Below are 24005 nucleotides of genomic sequence, written 5' to 3'. Positions count from 1 at the left end.
TGAAAATGAACGTTTCAGTTCAGCGAGCAAACCTACATCGCTACCAGAATATTTTCTATCCATTCATCTGGAAAACACTCCTTGGTTATGTTCGCTTTGAACAGATGGCATGTGCATGTCACGAAGCGTTTTCCAGGTCTCTACTGGGACATCACTGCATGCTGGCATCTTTCCCGTTAGCACTAGGTTTAAAGGCACTCTCACTTGCTCTTTTCCAATGTCAGCCTCTGGGGAGCAGTTCTTTGGGCTGCCTTTTTGTTGCCCCAATTTGATGCTTTGATGCTCATTGTTTTAACAACTCAAATCATGAGGGTCACCTTTCTTTGATCACTTCTGTACTTGTGAATGCTTCTGGCAACATCTTGTCTCTATTTCATGTAATCTACATCTTCAGGATGTCGGGACCTTCTGGTAGTTTGGCTCCCAATGCCTTATTCATTCTTACTTTGAACAAACTCTGCCTCTCAAGATACTCAGTTAGTCTCCACCACTTGATTTCCCTTATGCTTCTAAGTCTAGCCTCACTCTGCTAGAATCAGCAAGTCCATGATGAGTGGTGTTGGCATTAAACTGGGCATCAGCTTACACTTACCATGGTATTCCAATCTCTTTCCCACGATAGTAAGGATCCGCTGGGGAACCTCTGTCGCCACTTTAATAGGTGGCCAAGTGGGATTTTCTTTTCTCGAAAAAGATGGTCACAATCACGAGGCTAAATGCAGTAGCAAAACACAGGATATTTTGTATACCTTCAGAGTTCATTGTTCCTAAAATAAGACCACTGCATACTCTCGCGTACCCTAATCACTGTGCATTCTCTCATATTCTGACCTGGCTACAATGCCATGGCCATTGAGTCATAGAGTCCTCGATAAGGGTGATTGATTGTGCAGAGAAATTCTTCCACAGTCTTCCAGCAGCTTGCTCTCTCATCTCGTGAGTAGCCACTTGGGGGGCATAGAGGCTGAGGAAGCTCCATTGCCACACACATATAGGCATATTACCAGACTGCTTGTCCTGTTTGCGTGGATCATGTTGGTCTTCAGTCAGTGCCAAGATGATTCGGACTCCATTTGTTCTCTGATTTTTCTGCTGCTGTAAAAGGTCTTATAACTGGCACTTGCTCTGCAATTTCCCTCCTGTCCACATTATTTCTTGGACACTGCAAACTTGGGATGACCTCCTCTTCATCAGCTCTACCAGCTCACTGGATCTTGTGGTCAGATTAACATTATTAAATCATCAACAATAAAACTAACCACAACTACCAAACCCATGTTTGGTGACCCTGCTCCTTCTTCTGTACCCTTGCTAAATTTAACAGGGCCTAGACACTGGTCCTGAGCATCACCTGAACGGGATGCCCTACACGAGTTTGGGTTCCATGAACAGCACGTCATTCAGGGTGCGTCATAAGGTTTTGCAGCTAGAAGGCATTTCTGGTACCAACCTTTCTCCTTTTTCTGAGTTTAGAAGCAATGTAGGGCATCAAAGGTCCAAACAGTAGTGGAAAAGAGCAACTGAACTGAAACTAGATGTTAACAACCAAACTATGAGAAAAGACAAATTAACATTAAGATATTAAGAAGGGTGAACCAGGATGATAATAGATTAAAAAGAACATTAAGCACCTTGACAAAACTCAAAACTGGATTCAAGCTCAGAAAAGGAAAAAAAAAGTTCAATTAATTCAGAGAGGTTGATGAATGTTTGGAAACATTTGCAAAGATTAATCGACATCTGAAAAAGGTAAGAAACATTAATTTGGTTAGAGCATATTTTGATCAAGAGCCAGTATATGATGTGCCACCTTGACAGGTATTTTCCAGCCATTGCTGTTGCTATTTCAGATTTCCAGGGTTTGCTTTATTAGCTGAGCAGTTCCAACAAGGGCCTATACTGTGCTGTTACGTTCTATGTTGTATTAGTCTAACTTCTACTATAAGCTGAGCAGTTCCATAAAGGGCCTGTACTGCACTGTAATGCTGTATGTTCTATGAATCTATTTTCCTTTATTTGCTGAGCGGTTTCATAAAGGACCTGTACTGCGCTGTAATGTTCCATGTTGTATTGGTCTAATGTCCAGTATTAGCTGAGTGGTTCCATAAAGGGCCTGCACTGTGCTGTAATTCTCAAAGTTCTATGAATCTATAATTCCTTTATTAGCTGAGTGGTTCCATCAAGGGGCTGTACTTTGCTGTAATTCTCTACATTCCATACTTTATTAGCCGAGTGTTTCCATAAAGGACCTGGACTGCGCTGTAATGTTCTATGTTGTATTGGTCTAATGTCCGGGATTAGCTGAGTGGTTCCATAAAGGGCCTGTATTGTGCTGTAATTCTCTACATTCTATGAATTTTTATATTCCTTTATTAGCTGAGCAGTTCCCTAAAGGGCCTGTACTACGCTGTAATGTTCTATGTTGTATTGGTCTGATGTCTGGAATGAACCGAGTGGTTCCATAAAGGGCCTGTACTGCGCTGAAATGCTGCATGTTCTATTACTCTAACTTCCTTTATTAGCCAAGTAGTTCCATTAAGGGGCTGCACTGAGCTGAAATGTTGTATTGGCCCGATATTATCCAAATAGTACCAAAAGGGCCTGTACAGTGCTGTAATGCTGTATGTTCTATGAAGCTATATTCCTTTATTAGCTGAGCGGTTTCAACAAGGGCCTATACTGTGCTGTTATGTTCTATGTTGTATTAGTCTAACTTCTTCTATAAGCTGAGCAGTTCCATAAAGGGCCTGTAATGCGCTGCAATGGTGTATGTTCTATGAATCTATTTTCTTTTATTTGCTGAGCGGTTTCATGAAGGATCTGTACTGTGCTTTAATGTTCTATGCTGCATGCAATAACAAGAGATCAAAGATACAATAACCCAAAATCTGCAACCTCAGAACCAAGGAATGGCAGATTTTGGATCCGGCAGATTGGACTTGGTAACTTGCTCCTAATCAGTTTGTGTGGAACTGAGCTGCTTGAAACACGGAAATAGACCAGTGTGAAAACAGCAAAGGGGACGTATTTAGTGCCATGTTGCACCTAGTCAAATTTTGCAAGTATTTCTTTTTTTATTTTACTCAATTAAAATGAATTCATGACGTGAAAAATGTCAGGTTTTTGGGAAATCAATTTGAGACGCTTTATTAATTACATTTTTTAAAGAAGAAATGAAGGCTCTACATCTTGGTCACAGTACTTTTGAACTGAATCAACAGGGAACAAAAACAGAGGTTACAAAAATAATCACAGTGGCAAGCAGATCAATATTCTACAAATGGAGTATAGAGCAAGGCCATTTGGTTTGACCAGATTAATAGATTTACTTGCTTTGTAAAGAAATACATTATTGAGTTGCCTCAGATAATGATCAAATTCCATTTTGAAACCTGCCTCTAATTATAATTTTGGAACAGCTTGTCATGGAGCCCACAAGGGGGCAGGCTATTTTGGACCTAGTGCTATGTATTGAACCAGACTTTATAAAAAAATCTTAAAGTAAAGGACACTTAGGAAGCAGCGATCATAATATGATAGAGTTCAGTCTGCAGTTTGAAAGACAGAAGGCTAAATCAGATGTAATGGTGTTACAGTTAACCAAATAATTATGAGGGCATGAGAGAGGAACTGATAAAAATAGACTGGAAGCAGAGCCTAACGGGGAAGACAGTAGAGCAAAAATGGCAGGAGTTTGTGGGTATAATTGAGGACACTGTACAGAGGTTCATCCCCAAGAAAGATTATCCAGGGAGGGATTAGACAGCCATGGCTGACAAAGGAAATCAGGAAATGTATTAAAGAAAAAGAGAGATCCTATAAAGTGGCCAAGAGCAGTGGGAAAGCAGAAGATTGGGAAGGCTACAAAAACAAACAGAGGATAACAAAGAGAGAAAGAAGGAAGGAGCGGATCAAATATGAAGGTAGGCTAGCCAGTAATATTAGAAATGATAGTAAAAGTTTCTTTCAATACATAAGAAACAAACGACAGGCAAAAGTAGACATTGGGCCACTTCAAACTGGTGCTGGAAGGCTAGTGATGGGAGATAAGGAAATAGCAGGAGAACTTAACAAGTACTTTGCATCAGTCTTCACAGTAGAAGACATGAGTAATATCCCAACAATTAAAGGGAGTCAGGGGGTTGAGTTGAGTATGGTTGCCATGACAAAAGAGAAAGTGCTAGAAAAGCTAAAAGATCTTAAAATTTATAAATCTCCTGGCCCCAATGGGATACATCCTAGAGTTCTGAGGGAGGTGGCTAAGGAAATAGCAGAGGCGTTGGTTGAGATCTTTCAAAAGTCACTGGAGTCATAGAAAGTCCCGGATGATTGGAAGATCGCTGTTGTAACCCCCTTGTTCAAGAAAGGATCTAGACAAAAGATGGAAAATTATAGGCCAATTAGCCTAACCTCGGTCGTTGGTAAAATTCTAGAATCCATCATTAAGGATGATGTTTCTAAATTCTTGGAAGAGCAGAGTCGGATTAGAACAAGTCAACATGGATTTAATAAGGGGAGGTTGTGCCTGACAAACCTGTTGGAATTCTTTGAAGAGGTGACAAGTAGGTTAGACCAGGGAAACCCAGTGGATGTGGTCTATCTAGACTTCCAAAAGACCTTTGATAAGGTGCCACACAGGAGGCTGCTAGCAAGGTGAGGGCCCATGGTGTTCGAGGTGAGCTACAGGTATGGATTGAGGATTGGCTGTCTGACAGAAGGCAGAGAGTTGGGATAAAAGGTTCTTTTTCGGAATGGCAGCCGGTGTCAAGCAGTGTCCCGCAGGGTTCAGTGTTGGGGCTGCAGCTGTTCACTTTATATATTAATGATCTGGATGAAGGGACTGGGGGCATTCTAGTGAAGTTTGCTGATGATACGAAGATAGGTGGACAGACAGGTAGTCCTGAGGAAGTGGAGAGGCTACAGAAGGATCTAGACAGTTTGGGAGAGTGGTCCAGGAAATGGCTGATGGAATTCAATATGAGCAAATGCGAGGTCTTGCACTTTGGAAAAAAGAATACAAGCATGGATTACTCTCTAAACAGTGAGAAAATTCGTAAAGCCAAAGTACAAAGGGATTTGGAAGTGCTAGTCGAGGATTCTCTAGAGAGAAACATGCAGGTTGAGTCTGTGATTAAGAAAGTGAATGCAATATTATCATTTATCTCAAGAGGGTTGGAATATAAAAGCACCATTGTGCTACTGAGACTGTATAAAGCTCTGGTTAGGCCCCATTTGGAGTACTGTGTCCAGTTTTGGTCCCCACACCTCAAGAAAGACATATTGGCACTGGAGCGTGTCCAGGGGAGATTCACACGGATGATCCCTGGAATGGTAGGTCTAACATACGAGGAACGCCTGAGGATCCTGGGATTGTATTCATTGGAGTTTAGAAGATTAAGGAGATTAATAGAAACTTACAAGATAATACATGGCTTGGAAAGGGTGGACGCTAGGAAATTGTTTCCATTAGGCGAGGAGACTAAGACCCATGGACGCAGCCTGAGTGTTAGAGGGGGTAAATTCAGAACAGAAATACGCAGACATTTCTTCAGCCAGAGAATGGTGGACTTGTGGAATTCATTGCCGCAGAGTGCTGTGGAAGCCGGGACGCTAAATGTGTTCAAGGCAGAGATTGATAAATTCTTGATGTCACAAGGAATTACGGGCTACAGGGAGAATGCGGGTAAGTGGAGTTGAAATGCCCATCAGCCATGATTGAATGGCGGAGTGGACTCGATGGGCCGAATGGTCTTCAAAGAAGAGTTTTATTGGACTTAGAATGTTAACTTTGTTTTTTTCTCTTCACAAGTGCTGCCAGACATGGTGTGTTCTCCAATATTATGATTATTTCATTTGTCAGCTACCTTAGCTCTGGTTCTCAATCCTGTGATCTGAGGAATAGTTTTTTCCAACCTACTCCATTCAGATCCTTCATGGTTTGAATACGCTCTTCAGAACTTCTCTCAACCATCACTTCTCCAAGGACAACAGTCCCAGCTTCTCCAATTGAACTACGTAGCTGATATTCTTTGTTTCTGAAGCCATTCTTGAGAATCCTTGCTGCACCTTCTCTAACGTCAGTATTAGTAAAGTATGGTACTCAGTAATGAGCACAATGTAGTACTTCAGCTGAGCATAGAAAAGTGTTTTATTGCATAAAATTAATGAAATGGATATTTGAGATCTGAAAACAAAAATTGCTAGAAAAAAAATCAGCAGGTCTGGCAGCATCTGTGCAATTCTGCATTCTCTCAGTTCTGGAATTTACATAATAGGAAAGATGTCGAAAGCATGGTGCTGGAAAAGCATAACCGGTCAGGCAGCAGCCGAGGAGCAGAAAAATTGAGGGCATTCCTGATGAAGGGCTTATGCCCAAAATGTCGATTTCCCTGCTTTTTAGTTGCTGCCTGACCTACCATGCTTTTCCAGCGCTACACTTTCCACTCTGATCTCCAGTCCTCACTTTCTCATAATAGGAAGGATGCAGAGAAGAGGATGCAGAGCAGATTCCAGCTCAAGCAACATCTTCGTCAGAGCTTCAGTTGTGCAGAGATTGGACAGATTGGGATCGTTTTCCTTACCGCAGAGGAGATTGAGAGGGAACATGATTGAGATATATAAAATTGAGGGTATGCAGGGAGAAACCTTTCTTCTAAATGGAGCGATCAATGACTGGGGGCCCGGATTTAAAGCATTAACAGGAGGTGTGTGGAAAAACCTTTATCACCCAGAGGTTGGTGAGAACCTGAAACTCACTGCCTGTAAACGTGGAAGAGACAGAAACCCAAGAGCAATATAGATAGTATGAGACATGCTAAATTTCTATAGAATTTTCCAATTTCATTTTTACACTGTGCTTCCTGTCAAAATCTACGTCCTTATTTATAAACCCTTCCTTGTTAGGCACCCTCTTAAAATTGTCTAATCACACAGGACTTCAAAGCAGGCGTAAGCCATTTGCCCCTTCAAGCATGTTCCATTCAACAGGATCATGGCAGATCAGATTGTTTTCTCAGTTTCACTTTCCTGAGTGCATATTATATTCCAAATGTTAGCAAGTTTTGAGAAGATTTGTAGCTCAGGTCGAGGTTCTGGCTGTAAGTTTTCTCGCTGAGCTGGAAGGTTCGTTTTCAGATGTTCCATCTCCATACTAGGTAATATCTAGGGTGTTAGCTAGTATAGTGTTATCCAGTATTGTGACAAAATATCTGAAAATGAACCTTCCAGCTCAGCAAGCAAACTTGCATCCAGTATATCCCAAATCTCTGGCCCAGACTCTGCTACCTTCTGGGGAAGAGTTCCACACTCTTGACAACCAGTAAAGTGAAAACATTTCTTCTTATCACTGTCTTGAAAGAGAGACCTTCTTTGTCCCCCAAGTTTTAGTCTTTACCACAAGCAAATACTCACTGCATATTGATCCTATAAAATCTCAAGATCAGATCCCTGGAATGAGTTAAGTGAACTATCTCTTAACTTCATCCAAAACAACTGCGTTTTGTTTTCAATTAAGTAGAACAAAACTATGCACTATTCCATATGTTGACCCAGCAATATCCTGCACAGCTGCAACAGCACTTTTCTAGTTTTATATTCTATTTTCCTGGCAACAAACATATTCAATTTGTCTTCCTAATGACTTGCTGTACTTACATGCTAACTTTATCAATTTTATACGCCAGATATCCAGATGTCCATGTACTACCAAGTTCTGCAATAAATAATATTTTTCTTGCCAAAATGGATAAGTTCACAGTTTCACACGTCATTCTCCAATTGCCACTTATTTGCCTATTCACTAACCGGCCTATTTTCCTTTGTACTATCTCTACTTCTTACTGACACTTCCTTGTCTATCTACCATATATCCCTCATCCATTCACTGATATAGATTGCAAGCAATTGAGGTCCCAGCACTGATCCCTGTGGCACACCACTAAGTGCAGCTTGACAACCAAAAATGATCCATTATTCCTGATAGCTAATCAATCCACATTCCATGCTAAGATGTTACCCCAAAAAACCTGGAAATCCAAGTTCAGTGCGTCTACTAGTTTCCCTGTATCCACTGTGAAGATTAGTTAATCAAAAACACAAACAGATTAAACATTTCCCTTTTGTAAAGTCATATGTTGGCTCTATCTGATCATATTACGGTTTTCTAAGAATCCAGCTATTAGATTCTTGATATTGAATACCAGCACTTTCTATATAAGAGATGCTAGGCTAACTGGTAATTTATTTTATATTCTGCCTTCCTTTCTGGAATATAAATTTAGAATTATACTCTTTACTTTATATTGCCTGTCCATGGTTTTCCTACCAAAACGAAGCACTCCACATTCAACATTAAATTTAATCTGCCACTTCCACCAAGCTACGGTCTTTTAAAATTTAACACCATCCTTCTCACTGTCTACAATATATTCAAACTTCATATTATCTGCACATTTTGAAATTGTGTGCTGAACACCAACTTTCAGATCATTAACATATGTTAAGAAGATCAGGGATTTTCATACTGATACCTGGACATCTCCATTAGAAGTCTTCCTCCAGTCAGAAAACCAACCGCGCACATCTCCTTTGCTTCCTGTCATTCAGGCAATTCCATATACATGCTGCTTCTGTCCCTTTTATCCTAAGAGCTGTAGCTTTGATCATAAGTTTATTGTGCAGCACTTTATTTAATAGTTTTTTTGGAAGTTTACATATAGCGTATCAACAGCAATTTAGTTAAATACAATATGTCTTTAATAGATCTAAACGATCTTTCATTAATTAACTGGTATTTTCTCAAGTGATTATTAATTTTATCCCAAATTATGGTACCTAAAAGCTTTCCAACCATTGTTGTTAATAGAATTTACAAACAAGACACAAACATATGACTGATTTGTTATCCATTCAGTCCCTTGACACTGCTTCACTATTGAATAAGATTGTAGTTGATCAAATTATATCATCAAATCCACATTCCTGCCTTGTACTGATGATCTGTCATCCTCTTGCCTACAAAGAATCTATCCATCTCTACCTTAAAAAAATATTTACAATGCTTTCACCACTTCCTTTTCAGGAAGAGATCCAAAGACTCATGACTTCTGTTTTAAACAGATGGTATCTTCTTTCTAAACACTGACCCGGGTTCTAGTTTTTGTCATAAAAAGGAAACATCCTGTCCATATCTATCCAGGCTTATATATTTCAATTAAGTTGCTTCTTACTCTTATAAACTCCAAAGAATACAAGCCTAGCATGCACAACCTTTCATGACTACTCACCCTTTCCAGCTTTCAATGTATTTACATACTTTCTTAAATAAAGTGACTGATACTATACACAATATTCTAGATGTGATCTCATCAATGCGGTTGTGATAAAAAATTTCACTTAATTTAAAGTCTAGATTTTGAATTTGGGTTTTGGTCTATTTGTATAAGGCAGTTTAATGATTATCTTGTCATGGAATGATTTTTTTTTAAAACCAGTGAGAGGAGAGAGTCCCTAGAATAATGGAATATTTTTACAACGTGAGATTTTTTCCAATCTCAGAGTAAGCTTTCAGGTGCTTTTGATTGAGAAGAATTAGGAGTTGATTTTTTTCCACTTCGGGAAAGAAACACAATGCTTTGAAAGTCTGTAGTTTTCGTTCCCAAATATCTTGGTGGAATTAAGTTTATAAACAGTTTCTCTGGAAAAATAGAAATAGCTCAGAAGAGTTAGGAAATCAGCTCAGTGTAAGGGTTTGAAAGTTCCAGACCATTCAACTATATGCACCTAAGTGAGTACTTACATACTAGGCTTTTGTGATTCAGTTACTAGGACATAGATCCCTCTGCATCTCAGATCTCTGTGATCTCTCACTATTTAAATAACATGCTAAAATTGACTATTTTACATTTTCCCATTTTATACTCAATGAATGACTTGAATGCATGGATGGAAGGTATGCTTGCCAAATTATGTTTTTGTCAGATTTTTGTCCACTTGTTTAATTTATTTATATACTTTTGTATCTTCGAGTCCTTTTCACAAATTATTTTCCTATCTCTGACTCATCATAAAATCTGGCAAGCATACCTTCTGTCCCTTCATTCAAGTCATTCATATAAATTATAAACAGTTGAAGTCCTAGCACTGTTCAATGTTGTTGTGGTTCAGTTCGCCGAGCTGGGAGTTTGTGTTGCAGATGTTTCGACCCCTGTCCAGGTGACATCCTCAGTGCTTGGGAGCCTCCTGTGAAGCGCTTCTGTGATCTTTCCTCTGGCATTTGTAGTGGTTTGAATCTGCCGCTTCCGGTTGTCAGTTCCAGCTGTCCGCTACAGTGGTCGGTACTCACCAGAACGAAGGACCCAATACCCAGCATGAGCAAAACCAATGTAGTATACAAAATCCCATGCAAGGACTGCACAAAATACTACATAGGGCAAACAGGAAGACATCTAACTATCCACATCCATGAACACCAACTAGCCATGAAAACAACACGACCAGCTATCCTTAGTAGCCACACACGCAGATGACAAGCAACATTAGTTTGACTGAGACAACACTACTATTATAGGACAAGCCAAACAGAGAACAGCCAGGGAATTCCTAGAGGCATGGCACTCATCCACAGATTCAATCGATAAGCACATCCACCTGGACCCATTATACCAACCACTGCAGTGGATAGTTGGAACTGACAACCGGAAGCGGCAGATTCAAACCACTACAAATGCCGGAGGAAAGGTCACAGGAGCGCTTCATAGGAGGCTCCCAAGCACTGAGGATGTCACCTAGACAGGGGACGAAACGTCTGCAACACAAATTCCCAGCTCGGCAAACAGAACCACAACAACGAGCACCCGAGCTACAAATCTTCTCACAAACTTTGAGCTGATCAATGTGATAGACAACTTGTTACATGCTACCAACGTGTAAAAGATCTCATTCTGGCTACTTTGTTTCTTATTAGCCAACCAGTTTTCTAGCCATATCAATATGCTATCTCCTACATTTTTGATGTGGCACGTCTTCACATGCCTTCTGAAAAATCTAAGCATACCAATCCCCCAGTTTTCTTTTAACCATAATATGTTACTTACTCAAAGAATTCCAATAGATTGGTGAAACATAATTTCCCTTTCACTAAATTATGCTGACTCTGCATGATTATCTTTAACTTACGCAAATGCCCCACTTTCAGCTCTTTAGTAACAGCTTCTAACATATTCCCTATGCCAGATGCTAAGCTAATTACCATGCTGCTTCCTGTTTTCTGTCTCTTCCCTTTTTGAATAAAAGAGCTATGTTTACTTTCTTCCAATTTAATGGGACATAATCTAAATCTGGGGGATTTTATAAAAGTAAAATGGATGCATCAACTATCTCACTAGCCATTTTTTTAAAAAGACCTCGAGAGTGAAATCTGTCAGAATTGGCGCACTGTTAGCCTGCAGTTCCAGCAATTTCATCAGTGCCATTTCTCTGGTATTTGTAATTTTCTCAAGTTCCTCCCCCTCTTCCTTTTCCTGACTTCTACATGCTTCTAGGATATCATTTATACCCTCAGTAGTGAAGACTGATGCAACATACCTGTTCAATTTATCTGCCATCGCTAATTTCAATTATCAGTTCCACATGTCTCTGACAGGACCAATACTTACTTTGTTGACTTTGATTTTTCAAATAGTTACAGAAACTTGTTTGTACTATATATTTTCTTTATACTTTTGTCTATCTTTATCCTGTATCCCAATTTTTCTGCACCATAACGTGTAGCTCTTTATATTCACTTTGCAAAATGATTTTGTCCTGCCAATGTTTTAAGTATCTACCATACACATACCATGATGACCATATCCTCCCCATCCCAGTGCAAAATCTGCTTCATCTCAGAGTAGACCAAATCCTGCCATCATGTAGGGAACAAAACCTTCCAGTTTTTAACTTTGTGCTGCTTCCTCACTATATTGACCCCTACTTTGACTACATTCTTTTAGTTACCCCTGCCTGAATAGCTTATTGAGTCTGCTTATCACCTCCCGTGCAAACACAATCCTCTGTCCCTGAACGCTAATCAAATTAGAAGAATCAAACCTAAGTGGTGTAACTGCCTCCTGGTACAAAGATTTCAGGAAACATATGCTCTCCCTGATGCACTGCAGTGTCTACTGACTTCTATGGGTAAAAGTGCTAAAAGTTATTCTCCTCTTTATAATCTAATATTTTGTCTTTAATGTGTGCATTGTGAGGTGTCCAAGATTCACCACCAAACTATAGTTCATAAAGATCAACATTAGGGTGTAAAGATACAGGAATGGAAATGTGCTTTGGATGGAAGATGTGCTATGTAATGGCCTCACTAGAAATTGAGTCCCACTGACTTCAACAGTCCAAAGTTTGTGAGAAGATTTGTAGCTCGGGTGCTCGTTGCTGTGGTTCTGTTCGCCGAGCTGGGAGTCTTTCTTGCAAACATTTCGTCCCCTTTCTAGGTGACATCTTCAGTGCTTGGGAGCCTCCTGTGAAGCGCTTCTGTGCTGATTCCTCCGGCATTTATACTGGTTTGAATCTGCCGCTTCCGGTTGTCAGTAGCTGTCCGCTTCAGTGGCCGGTTAATAGGGTCTAGGTCGATGTGTCTGTTGATCGAATTCATGGATGAGTGCCATGCTTCTAGGAATTCCCTGGCTGTTCTCTGTTTGGCCTGTCCTATAATAGTGGTGTTGTCCTAATCGAATTCATGTTGTTTGTCATCTGAGTGTATGGCTACTAGGGATAGCTGGTCGTGTCGTTTCGTGGCCAGTTGGTGTTCATGGATGCGGGTTGTTAGCTGTCTTCCTGTTTGTCCTATGTAGTGTTTTGTGCAGGTCCTTGCATGGGATTTTGTAAACTACGTTGGTTTTGCTGCTGCTGGGTATCGGGTCCTTTGTCCTGGTGAGTTGTTGTCTGAGAGTGGCTGTTGGTTTGTGTGCTATGAGTCCTAGTGGTCGCAGCAGTCTGTCAGTTCAGAAATGCTCCTCATGTATGGGAGTGCGGCCAGTCCTTTGGGTTGTGGCATGTCCTCATTTCTTTGTCTTTCCCTGGGGACTGGCCACACTCCCATACATCAGGAGCATTTCTGAACTGACAGCCAGACTGCTGCAACCACTAGGACTCATAGCACACAAACCAACAGCCACTCTCAGACAACAACTCACCAGGACAAAGGACCCGATACCCAGCAGCAGCAAAACCAACGTAGTTTACAAAATCCCAAGCAAGAACTGCACAAAACACTACATAGGACAAACAGGAAGACAGCTAACAACCCACATCCATGAACACCAACTAGCCACGAAACGACACGACCAGCTATCTCTAGTAGCCATACACTCAGATGACAAACAACATGAATTCGATTGGGACAACACCGCTATTATAGGACAGGCCAAACAGAGAACAGCCAGGGAATTCCTAGAAGCATGGCACTCATCCACGAATTCGATCAACAGACACATCGACCTAGACCCTATATACCGGCCACTGCAGCGGACAGCTACTGACAACCGGAAGCGGCAGATTCAAACCAGTATAAATGCCGGAGGAATCAGCACAGAAGCGCTTCACAGGAGGCTCCCAAGCATTGAAGATGTCACCTAGAAAGAGGACGAAACGTTTGCAAGAAAAACTCCCAGCTCAGCGAACAGAACCACAATGACTTCAACAGTACTAAATACCAAATGGGGAATATAACTGGTAACCAGAGAATACCACCCATTTCTACCATATATTCTAGTTTCCATATTGGAGAAAGACTATAAACACACTGAAGTGTTAAAGACTTACAAAGACAGCACTGGAATTCAAAACATGTAACTACAGGTAGTTCTTCAATAACATGATACTTGCATTCTTGTTCAACCTCGCGTTATAGAAAAACAATGCTTTAGTAACAGGGCTTAAAGTATTGATGATATAATTGCATTACAGCCAACACGTTTTAAAAATCCATACTTTAGAAACAGTGTTCCTAATTTGTCAATCTCGTTACAGCAAATTCACGTTAACAAAAACGCATTATAGCTGAATGACCTGTACCAGGAAAACGGAACAGGCTTGTGGTGAGAACACTCAAGTCTAAATCCAATAAGTAAAGACACTTCTTTTCTCAGAGGATGATGGGAATGTGAACTTGCTACTTAATAATATGGTTAAAGTGACAGAAATAATTCACTTAAGGGAAGGTACCAGACAAACAAACAGAATGTATTATGATAAGGTGGGATGAAAGATGATGAGAGAAGTTGTGCTCCACTCATTCCTATTGAAAAGTGCTGACTATAAACAAGGCACGGACTTGTTGGACTCAAAGGTCTGTCTTGGAACTTCTATCTATATATCTAGATGTTGTCATATTTGGCATGGAAATTCTTGGAATGATCATTTTGTGGTGCTTGCCAAAAGTGTTGTAATTTTTTTCCCACATCAAAAACCTGACGACTCAACTATTAGATATTTCAAACATGAGTTTTTTAAAAAACTTTTCGGCAAGGCTCTTTAAACACATCACATACAATTTTTAAAAACTTACTATTGATTTATGTACTTTCCTAAACTGTACACAGTTTGGAATCAGTCATGTTTGCAGTTAATAAATTTAATGGATTCACGTTAAAAGGAACGGGCAGTGCTGCAAACGTGCACCTGAATTAATTTGCATCATCTAAGAATGGTGCAAAATTTTCTTAAAGACAGAGTTTTGCTTGTCATATCATTCATAAAAAATGTAACAATTACTAAGAATTCTAACAATGCATTCCATTACAAGATCAATTGCTTAAAAGAATAATTGCTGATTACTTCACTGGCAAAATAGCAAATAACAATCATTGAGGGAGACACTGTCAGCATCTGATTGAAGATTTGTAGCTCGGGTATCCGTTGTTGTGGTTCTGCTCGCCGAGCTGGAAGTTTTTGCTGCAAACGTTTCGTTACCTGGCTAGGGAACATCATCAGTGCTGTTGGAGCCTCGTGTGAAGCGCTGCTTTGATGTTTCTTCCGGTATTTATATTGGTCTGTTCTTGCCGCTTCCGGGTGTCAGTTTCAGCTGCAGTGATTTGTATGTGGGGTCCAGGTCGATGTGTCTGTTGATGGACGTTCTTGCCGTTTCCGGGTGTCAGTTTCAGCTGTAGTGGTTTGTATATGGTGTCCAGGTCAATGTGTCTGTTGATGGAGTTTGGGGATGAATGCCATTCATCCCCAAACTCCATCAACAGACACATTGACCTGGACACCATATACAAACCACTACAGCTGAAACTGACACCCGGAAACGGCAAGAACGTCCATCAACAGACACATCGACCTGGACCCCACATACAAATCACTGCAGCTGAAACTGACACCCGGAAGCGGCAAGAACAGACCAATATAAATACCGGAAGAAACATCAAAGCAGCGCTTCACACGAGGCTCCAACAGCACTGATGATATTCCCTAGCCAGGGAACGAAACGTTTGCAGCAAAAACTTCCAGCTCGGCGAGCAGAACCACAACACTGTCAGCAAGTGGCCTGAGCACAAGTGGAAATGGCAAAATTACACATTCGAGTCAACAAGCAGCTCTGTAGATTTAACTCTGAGACTAACAGGTTGAGTAACTACTTCCAAATAATTTTCCCAATGACTTCATCTGCATTCGCTATTTTAAACAAAAACATTTTTCCATTAAACAAAAAGAAAACACATTGAATTTTAAGGTGATGCCTATGTTTCATTCTTGCTCTATCACTGATCCTTGATAAGTATCTATTCGGAAAGGGATTTGGTTTCATTCTACAGAGGAAATTTTAAAAGTCTGGGTATCATCTCAAGACTGTTTTGTAGTCACTTCATCAGGTAAAGTTAAGAAACATCCTGTCTTCTTCACTCTGAAACAGGGCAAAGAGGCACATCCAGGAACCCTCAATGTGGAAGGAGGAAATAAACAATGATATTTCCCATCCTCCCTTCAATCTTTGGGTGAGTTTTTACAATTGCTGCCATGCAAACAAACTGGACATTTTTTCAGTATGAGACCTGAAGATTGCAGTTGCGCCTAATTTTATACACAGTAACTAAAGTAAATTTCAATCCAGTGCTTGAAGTAAGTTGGACCTGTTTGAGAATCAGATTTAAGTGTCTATAGTTTTTGGATAATCAGGCTTACAAATAGGACTGTCAAATAACTCTGTTGTAAGATTATCTTTCAATTTTGGAATGCATTAGTTTTTTTTTGAAGTTGTTTTGCAATTTACAACTACCCCATTAAATAGGATGAGGAGCAGCCATGCCAGAAGCCATGCAGGTGTGAGACATGCAGATTTTTTTCATTCTCTCACAGCTCTGGTTAGTACAAAACAAAACAGAACAAAAAAAAAGTCACAAAACAACAACCCTTTCTTTTGTAGTTGGGTTACAAGTCCTGCCAGGAAACACCATGTTCCACAGCAGATCATAGAACTACCTACCCGTACTGGTCAGGCTGGTACATCATGGGAGCCTGAGTGTTGCCATAGTTGGGATGTTGTGGTGGAAAGACAGGACGTCCACCAGGCCCAGTTTGACTGGGAAAACCAGGCGACCTAATATACGGTGGCCTAAATCAAGAAAGAAATAGCTCCTTTGTTTTTATTCTGTCAGTCTGTACCTAGTTACGATTCATGAGACATCCAATAATACCCATGTACATGAAGAATTAAACTGAAATCTGAAAATATTATAATCTGTCAAAAAGAGATTTTGTTTTGTCCATTTTTAACTTGTACAGTAATACTCCCTTTTATAGAACGACAAGCTTTTTAAGGTTGAAGTATTGGATTCTTTAAGATTTTAACACATTGGTGAATTAATCACAAAAGCAGATTGGAGTTTGCTTTAGATTCCCTATCATAACTGCAGCCTCCATCCTCCTCAAAACATTTCCACCCGAAGGTACAAAGTTTGCTGGGGTTCAATTTCAAAGATAACATCACTTCTTTGCTACTTTGTCTGTTTATTCACAGCGAGTGTTTATGGCAGCTCATCACCATCGCATTGTGTATTTAATCAGTTAAGGTATGCACAATGATGGATCCACAGCAGACCCCAATCGTGTGAATTACTAGATGTCCACGCATTTAAATTCCAGCAGGTATCTTGTATGTTGTTCGTGTGGAAGGTGGATAATTCAGCATGGAGCAGCAGTCTCTTGGAAATTCTTGCATATATAATTCTAGACATTACATCAGTGTAGCGCCTACTTCTATCTAGGCTATTAGTATTTGTCGACGTAAAAAACAGGAAGAGGAGTTTGTCCCTTGGTCTTTCGAACCTGCTCGATCATTCAATATGATCATGGTTGATCATCCAACTCAGTGCTCTGTTCCTACTTTCTCCCCAGATCCTTTGAATTCTTCATCTCTAACAACCATATCCAGCTCCTTTTATATAAAAAAATGTTTTGGTCTCAACCGCTTTCACTGGCAGAGAATCCCACATCCTCATCAATCTCTGGGTGAAGAAATTTCACTTCACCTCATTTCTAAATGGTCTATCCCGTATCCTTAAATTGTGACCACTGGTTCTGGACTCCCCAGTCTAGTCCTGTTAAGAGTTTTATAGGCTTTTGTGAGATTTCCACCCTCATTCTTCAGAATTCCAATGAATATAGTCCTAACCAATCCAATCTCTCTTCGTATAGGAATCCGTCTGGTAAGCCTTTGTTGCAGTTCCTCCACAACTGGAATGTCCTTCCTCAGATAAAGAGACCAAATCTTTACAACTGTAGCAAGACATACTGCTGTTACCCTTGAATCCTCTCACTATGAGGGCCAACATACCACTTGCCTTCTTCGATGCTTGTTGTACCCGCATGCTTACTTTCAATAACTTGTGTAAAAGGACAACCAGGTCTCACTGCACCTTCCCCTTTCCCAATCTATCCCTATTTAGATAATAATCTTGCTTTCTTGCTTCCTGTTTTTGCTATTAAAATGGATAACCTCATATTTACGCACGTTATACTTCATCTGTCATGTATTTGTCAACTCACTGTAGCATCTCCATATCCTCATCACTGTTCATCCTCCTATTAAACTACGTTCATCTGCAAACGTAGAGATATTACATTTAGTTCCCTCATCTAGATCAGTAATATAGATTGTGCATTGCTGGGGTCCAAGCACAGACCCATGCAACATCACATTCGTCACTTCCCAAATCAGAAAATCACCATTTAACCTTATTCTTTATTTACTCTCGTCAACCAGTTCTGTATCCATATCAGTACTCTATTCCAAAACCCATATACTTTAATTTTACATTATAATTTATTGCTTAGGTGGAGCCTGATCAAAAGCCTTCTGAAAGTCCAAGTAAATCATCCAATGGCTGGCCCTTAACAGTTCTACTAGGTACAGTCTTGAAAATTCCACCAGATTTATCAAGAATAACGTTGTCACTGTTTTTCAAGTGCTCTGTTATTCAATCTATTTATCAGCTATTGTTTTAAATTTAATTTGTTCCAGTAGCGTTCTAGTTCAGCATCTAGTTCATTCAAAGGAAATCTGGCCATGGAAAGTTTTCTGAGTATACGCTGCTGCAACCCGAAGCATGTTCTATTTTGGTGTTTTTTTAATTTATCATGGGTGATTCCATTTAGAATATTTAGAATACTTATTTTCCAAATGTAATTTCACACAGCCAGTGCTTTAAACAGGATAATCACCCTGATTTCTGGTACTATCACAGGTATGCATTATTTACATTTCATGAAATTCATTTCCCTGATGCCTTAACTAGTTAAATACAATGTGCTGGTGCTGAGCTGTCCAGGCCACAAAGGTCGCAACTCAATTTGTTCCTATAATTAATTGCAATACTGTAGAATAATGTGAATGAAAATCAGTTGGGTTGGCCTAATGGTTCCTGTTGTGACATCACCAGTCAGCATCAGGACAGGATTGTTTGGAATTTGCTGAAACTCAGTTCTCTGCTGTCTCCCTCTAAACCCCTGGTCGGACTCCACTTAGAAAGCACAGCAATCTACATAAGTCATATGAGACCATTTAGTGCCAGGACAGTCATCACTTCTGTGGAAGAAGAATAAAAAGGACAGAAAGGTGAATCAAAGCACACACCATACCACAGACAAATAGATCTAATCAATAGCAACTGAAGTCAAAGCTTCCTGCTATCCACAAACTCCAAGTCATTAATTCCAAAGGTCATGTCAGCAGGATACCCTGTGCAATGCAGAGTCTTCTACTTTCGGGATAGGTTTGAGCTTACAAAATGGATGCTAGATTTTCAACTGCATAAAATTATTATTAAGCTGCCAATTCAAAATATTTATATTTAAAAACTTTTCAATTATGGTTTGCAAAACGTCTTTCATGAAGAAAATATAACAATATCTTACATCCTCTAAAAGAATCCAATACTCAAACATTAAAATAGACCAACAAAAATGCTTAGAACATGATCCATGAAACAGTAAATCTAAAATATGTACATCAATTGGTTACAGTTTGTCTTGATGTAATGTATAAATGAGTTAAATAAACAGTTTCTTGACTCTAACTTGCATAAAACCCCATGTAACCCTTTAAGATTTTAGTCTCACTAAACCATAAAAATCCAGGACTTTTCCTCGATGTTGACAAGAATCTCAGTCACATACAGTTCCCAGCAAACCACTCAAGTATTCAAATTAAAAAGTTAACATTTGAGGTACTGCAATTTCACAGCTACTTCAGAAAGTGTGTCTTGGTTGCTTATCCTAATTTTAATCACCTTACTACACAGTTTAAAATTATTTTCCATATGTTAATTGAATGCTCCATCATTTATATTTTAATGCAAGTACAATTTGCTTAATTGTGAAAATTACAAATTGTACATTTAAAAACATCAATAAACATTTATAATTTTACATATTTAACACAAAGGAATTCAATATGGTTAATATTAACTATAGTCATATTTTCTTTGACTATAGAGAAAACTACAGTGAACATTTAAAAGGGGATTAAACTGTAAAAAAAAAACAGAACTTTTGAATGTTTTGCAATGGCATGACACCAAAATTGTTTCTGATCTGAAATGCTGGGATGTCCACACAAGTTATTATTAATTTAATACTTTTCTCATTCCCTCACTACTCTAGCTAAGCCATTAACCCAGATAGCTTACACAGATGAAAGTGAACCTCGAGTCTAACCATTTCTTGCACAAGTCTTTGCTTCCACAAGTTTCTCTGTCCCCAATGTAAGATATCAAGGAATCACCACATCTGAATTGTCCACTCCAAAGCCCCAAGTGAGTTGCTTAGCTTGCAGACTACATTATTAATTGTTTAAGATATATTTTATACTGTTTGCTAGCCATTGTAGTCTATAGGATGCATCAGCAGAAAATATTGTTGAATAAATCAAACAATGCAGTGCCTTAATGACTGTTACATTGTACAATCTCTATTCAGCATACATTCCTTATTGTTGTGCATTGTGCATCAACTGTCAGCTAATTAAACATTTGACCAATATTACTAATGATCATCAACTGTGTAACTGTGGGAGCAAAATGTTACACTAACAGTTACATATCATTTCTCACATAGTAAAACATAACTGTTCAATGTAACTACAAAAAACAGAACTGGAACGCTATTCAACAGCTGTTTCAAATGAACAACTGCACAAAATTACTTTAGGAATATTTCAATATTGCCAAAATAAATTCTAATCTTCAGTTATTAAAGAACGACCAATTCAAGGAAGAGTTCTTTTTATTAGAACTGAAACACTTAGTCAAAAAATAGCATATAATAATTATTTAGAGACAAAGAAATTGATATTATTAGGAAATATTTTAGCCAATAAGTAGCTATATTAATTCTGCTAATTTTTAGGATTCAGAAGAATAAATTTTTGATTTCAAATCAGGCGACCTGCGATAGATTAGATTATCTGAGAAAGAAAGGATTGTTCTATCTTGTAGAACCAAGCTCCCATGAGCCAATAAACAGAAATGGGAAATACTAAGCTCTGTGTCTGACATTATTCAACAAAGGATACCGCACAAGCAGAAAGGGGTTTGAAATAACAAGAACTGTTAAACTAAAAGGGTAAAGATATTTGGAAATAATTTTAATGCATTACAATTAACTCCACAACTTGACTCCATCAGTACTTCCCATAATTTATATCTGCTTGTATCTGAGACAGCTACCTTCAACAGATCTGGACATCCCGGGATTTTTAATTAGTAATGATTTCTAATAATTAAAGAGTTTCAACATTTTTCGTAATGTAGTTATAGGCCACTTATAACTACATTACGCACTTATAACTTATTAGTACTTGTAACTACTACACTTATATAGGCCACTTATTTAGAATAAATGTGCACTGAACACAATTCATTCTTGTAATTAAACTGAGATTCTTAGAATTGGGTTTATTCACAAATCAGCCCTGTTACTTAATTCATATTAAATATTAAACAAAATTTGCCTAGAAATACAGATTATTAGAAACATTTTTAAGAAATGAGTGCTACTCTGGCTCAGTGGTTAGTGGTTAGTTCTATTTTCTGAGCTTGAAAGTCTGGATTCAAGCTCCAGTTCATTTTGTTGGCTATGAAAGAACGAAGTCACCAATGCAGCCTACCATGCATTGGTGCCTGCACCCAGCCCAAATAAATGGGGAGGATTGGCAGCCAGCTGTAAAACCATTTGCCAAACCAAAAAAAATGGTTAATGAAAGTGATCTACCAGCATTGTAGTAAATCAATCTAACTCGCAAAAAAGCTGATTGAGATGGAAAATGAAAAGGAAGGAAGCCCCTTAAATGTTAATTGAATATTAAATTTCGTGTATTATTTTAACTGTTTTCTTGCAGAGAGATGAAGCCAAAACATTTTTGGAAAGAATTTTTCAAATAAAATTATTCATTTACTGGGATTTTGTGATTATTGCTTTGTTTCTAATCAAAAAGTCTGAGATGCATGCCGTTTTAATTCAACTCTACCAAATTTTTATAAATATATGCATTTCTAAGCAGAGAACACCACTAGTCACAACTGAATTATGGGATATGCTAAAGTAATTTTGTCGTCATTTGCTACCAGAATCTGAAGAAACACATAGCTGTATAAGATTTACAAAGCAAATGGGATAGCATTTCAAGAGGGAGGACATTTCATTATGCTGAGATGACTAAAAGCAGAGAATATGTGGAGATGAATGACTTCTATTATAAGTTGCTTCTATAACTTTCTGCTGGAGAGAAACACCCAGTGGGAAATATCAACTCCATGGCTGACTATCTGAATGGAAAAGCATTTTATAGTGTGTTTTGGAATTTAAATAAAATTATGACATTTAGTCAAAACAAATTTTATTTAACAAACACCACTATCATTGTTAAGACAATTTCATTTGGAAGGCAGACAAGTTGCATTAAGGCATCTACTTATCTTCAGTTTTTTGCAGCGATCATCCACATGTCAATTTATCACAGCACAATAAGGATAAAGTAAATCAAGGAAAAATCATAAAAACCAAAAGAACAGCAGCTGTTGGAAATCACAAACAAAAACAGAAATTGCTGTAAAAAACTTAGCAGGTCTAGCAACGTCTATGGAAAGAAATCAGATTTAATGTTTCGGGTCTAGTGATCCTTCTTCAGAATGTTCTCTCCACAGATGCTGCCAGACCTGCTGAATTTTCCAGCAATTTCTGTTTTTGTGTCAAGAAAAATCATGCCCATGTATTTTCAGTCTCTCTTCTCACCCTTAGCCAAAAGGATGACGTGAAAGCAAGTCTCTAATAGCCATTTTAATCAATCGAATCAGATGTGTTATGACACACCTCTGGAGCAGGTGGAACTTGAAGTCAAGCCTTCCAGCCCAGTGATAGGGACAAGAACACTCAACCAAGTCTTTAATAAGCTCTTCTACTGAATGATAACAATATTGCTTAGGATTAGCCAAGAAAGAATAACAGAGAAACTGCATGCCAGGTCAAGTATATCTTTCCTCCCAAATGAAATGCCTCAAATACACTGCACTGTGTTTCAGCTGAGAGCTAACAAAACTGAAAAACTTGCTGCATCTGACTGCATCAAGGTAGAAATTATTTTTTTGCAGCTAAGGTTTAAAATACTTGAGACCCAACAACTTAAATCTATTCACACATATGTTGTTCAGCATCATTCAATTGCTTTTTTTTTCCCACATTACATACTCAAATTTAACAAAGCACAAATATAAAGTATAAATTTTAAAGTTAAAGCTAGCTTTTCAAAGTGTGACTAAATAGTACTCTGTCTAAATATCAGCCACACACATATAATCAGAGAAAGCAGCAGCAATTTAGGATTGATGTTTATGCAGAGTTTAAATGAAAATCTAACAATACTGTTTTCATTAATGCCTTTTCATTAGATTGGTTACGTTAAAAAGTATAGAGATTCTAGTCCTGTGTTCAGAGACCAAGCTTTTTTTTGGCATACCTGTTTTGAGCAGAGTTTGCTGCAGCCTGCATCACTGCAGCAGCAGCCTCCTGCGCCTTGCGATTTACAGTTGCCATGGGTGGACCCATTCCTGCGCCAACCTGCTGTGACATGTTTGGAGAGTTTGGGGTCATATTTCCCATGTTGCCAGAGTACGGCCAGTTCGACATCCCTGATGATGGCATTCTCCCCATAGTCATGTTACTGCAAGGTTGAGCTGGACCCTGACCATGCATCTGGTTGCTCATATTCACACTTATGTTGCTACCCATGCCTGGGCCTGGACCACTGTAGTTGGTGCTCGGTATTACACCATAATTTGGCGGTCTTGGATAATTACCTAAAACAAAACATAATTGAAACAAATTGCTTGTATGACAGCCAGTTATGAGTCATCTAAGGTTGGAAAAGTGAGATGTCATAACTGTTCTCCATATAAACTAGTTATGACTCCTATACAAACTTCATATTACAACAAACAGAGCCATCAACTAATGTTTTGAAG

General features: G+C 38.9%; 1 protein-coding gene across 12 annotated transcripts in view; it reads right to left on the bottom strand.

Annotated features, from left to right (window-relative positions):
• The window catches only part of arid1b (AT-rich interactive domain 1B), a 609086-nt gene that overhangs the window by 125123 nt on the left and 459958 nt on the right, over window positions 1–24005 (bottom strand). For 8 of the 12 annotated variants that reach the window (XM_060831573.1, XM_060831574.1, XM_060831575.1 and 5 more), the window contains 2 exons: window positions 23501–23840; window positions 16475–16603 (listed from right to left, as the gene is read on the bottom strand). In XM_060831573.1, coding sequence (XP_060687556.1) covers window positions 16475–16603; window positions 23501–23840 — 469 coding nt within the window. The remainder of the gene's footprint in view (window positions 1–16474; window positions 16604–23500; window positions 23841–24005) is intronic. The other 4 variants (XM_060831580.1, XM_060831583.1, XM_060831586.1 and 1 more) reach the window with 1 other exon arrangement.

Source organism: Hemiscyllium ocellatum, chromosome 10 (genome assembly GCF_020745735.1).
Source record: "Hemiscyllium ocellatum isolate sHemOce1 chromosome 10, sHemOce1.pat.X.cur, whole genome shotgun sequence".
Taxonomy (NCBI): domain Eukaryota; kingdom Metazoa; phylum Chordata; class Chondrichthyes; order Orectolobiformes; family Hemiscylliidae; genus Hemiscyllium; species Hemiscyllium ocellatum.
Note: the sequence above shows the minus strand (reverse complement) of the source record. Positions and strands in the feature narration are given on the sequence as shown.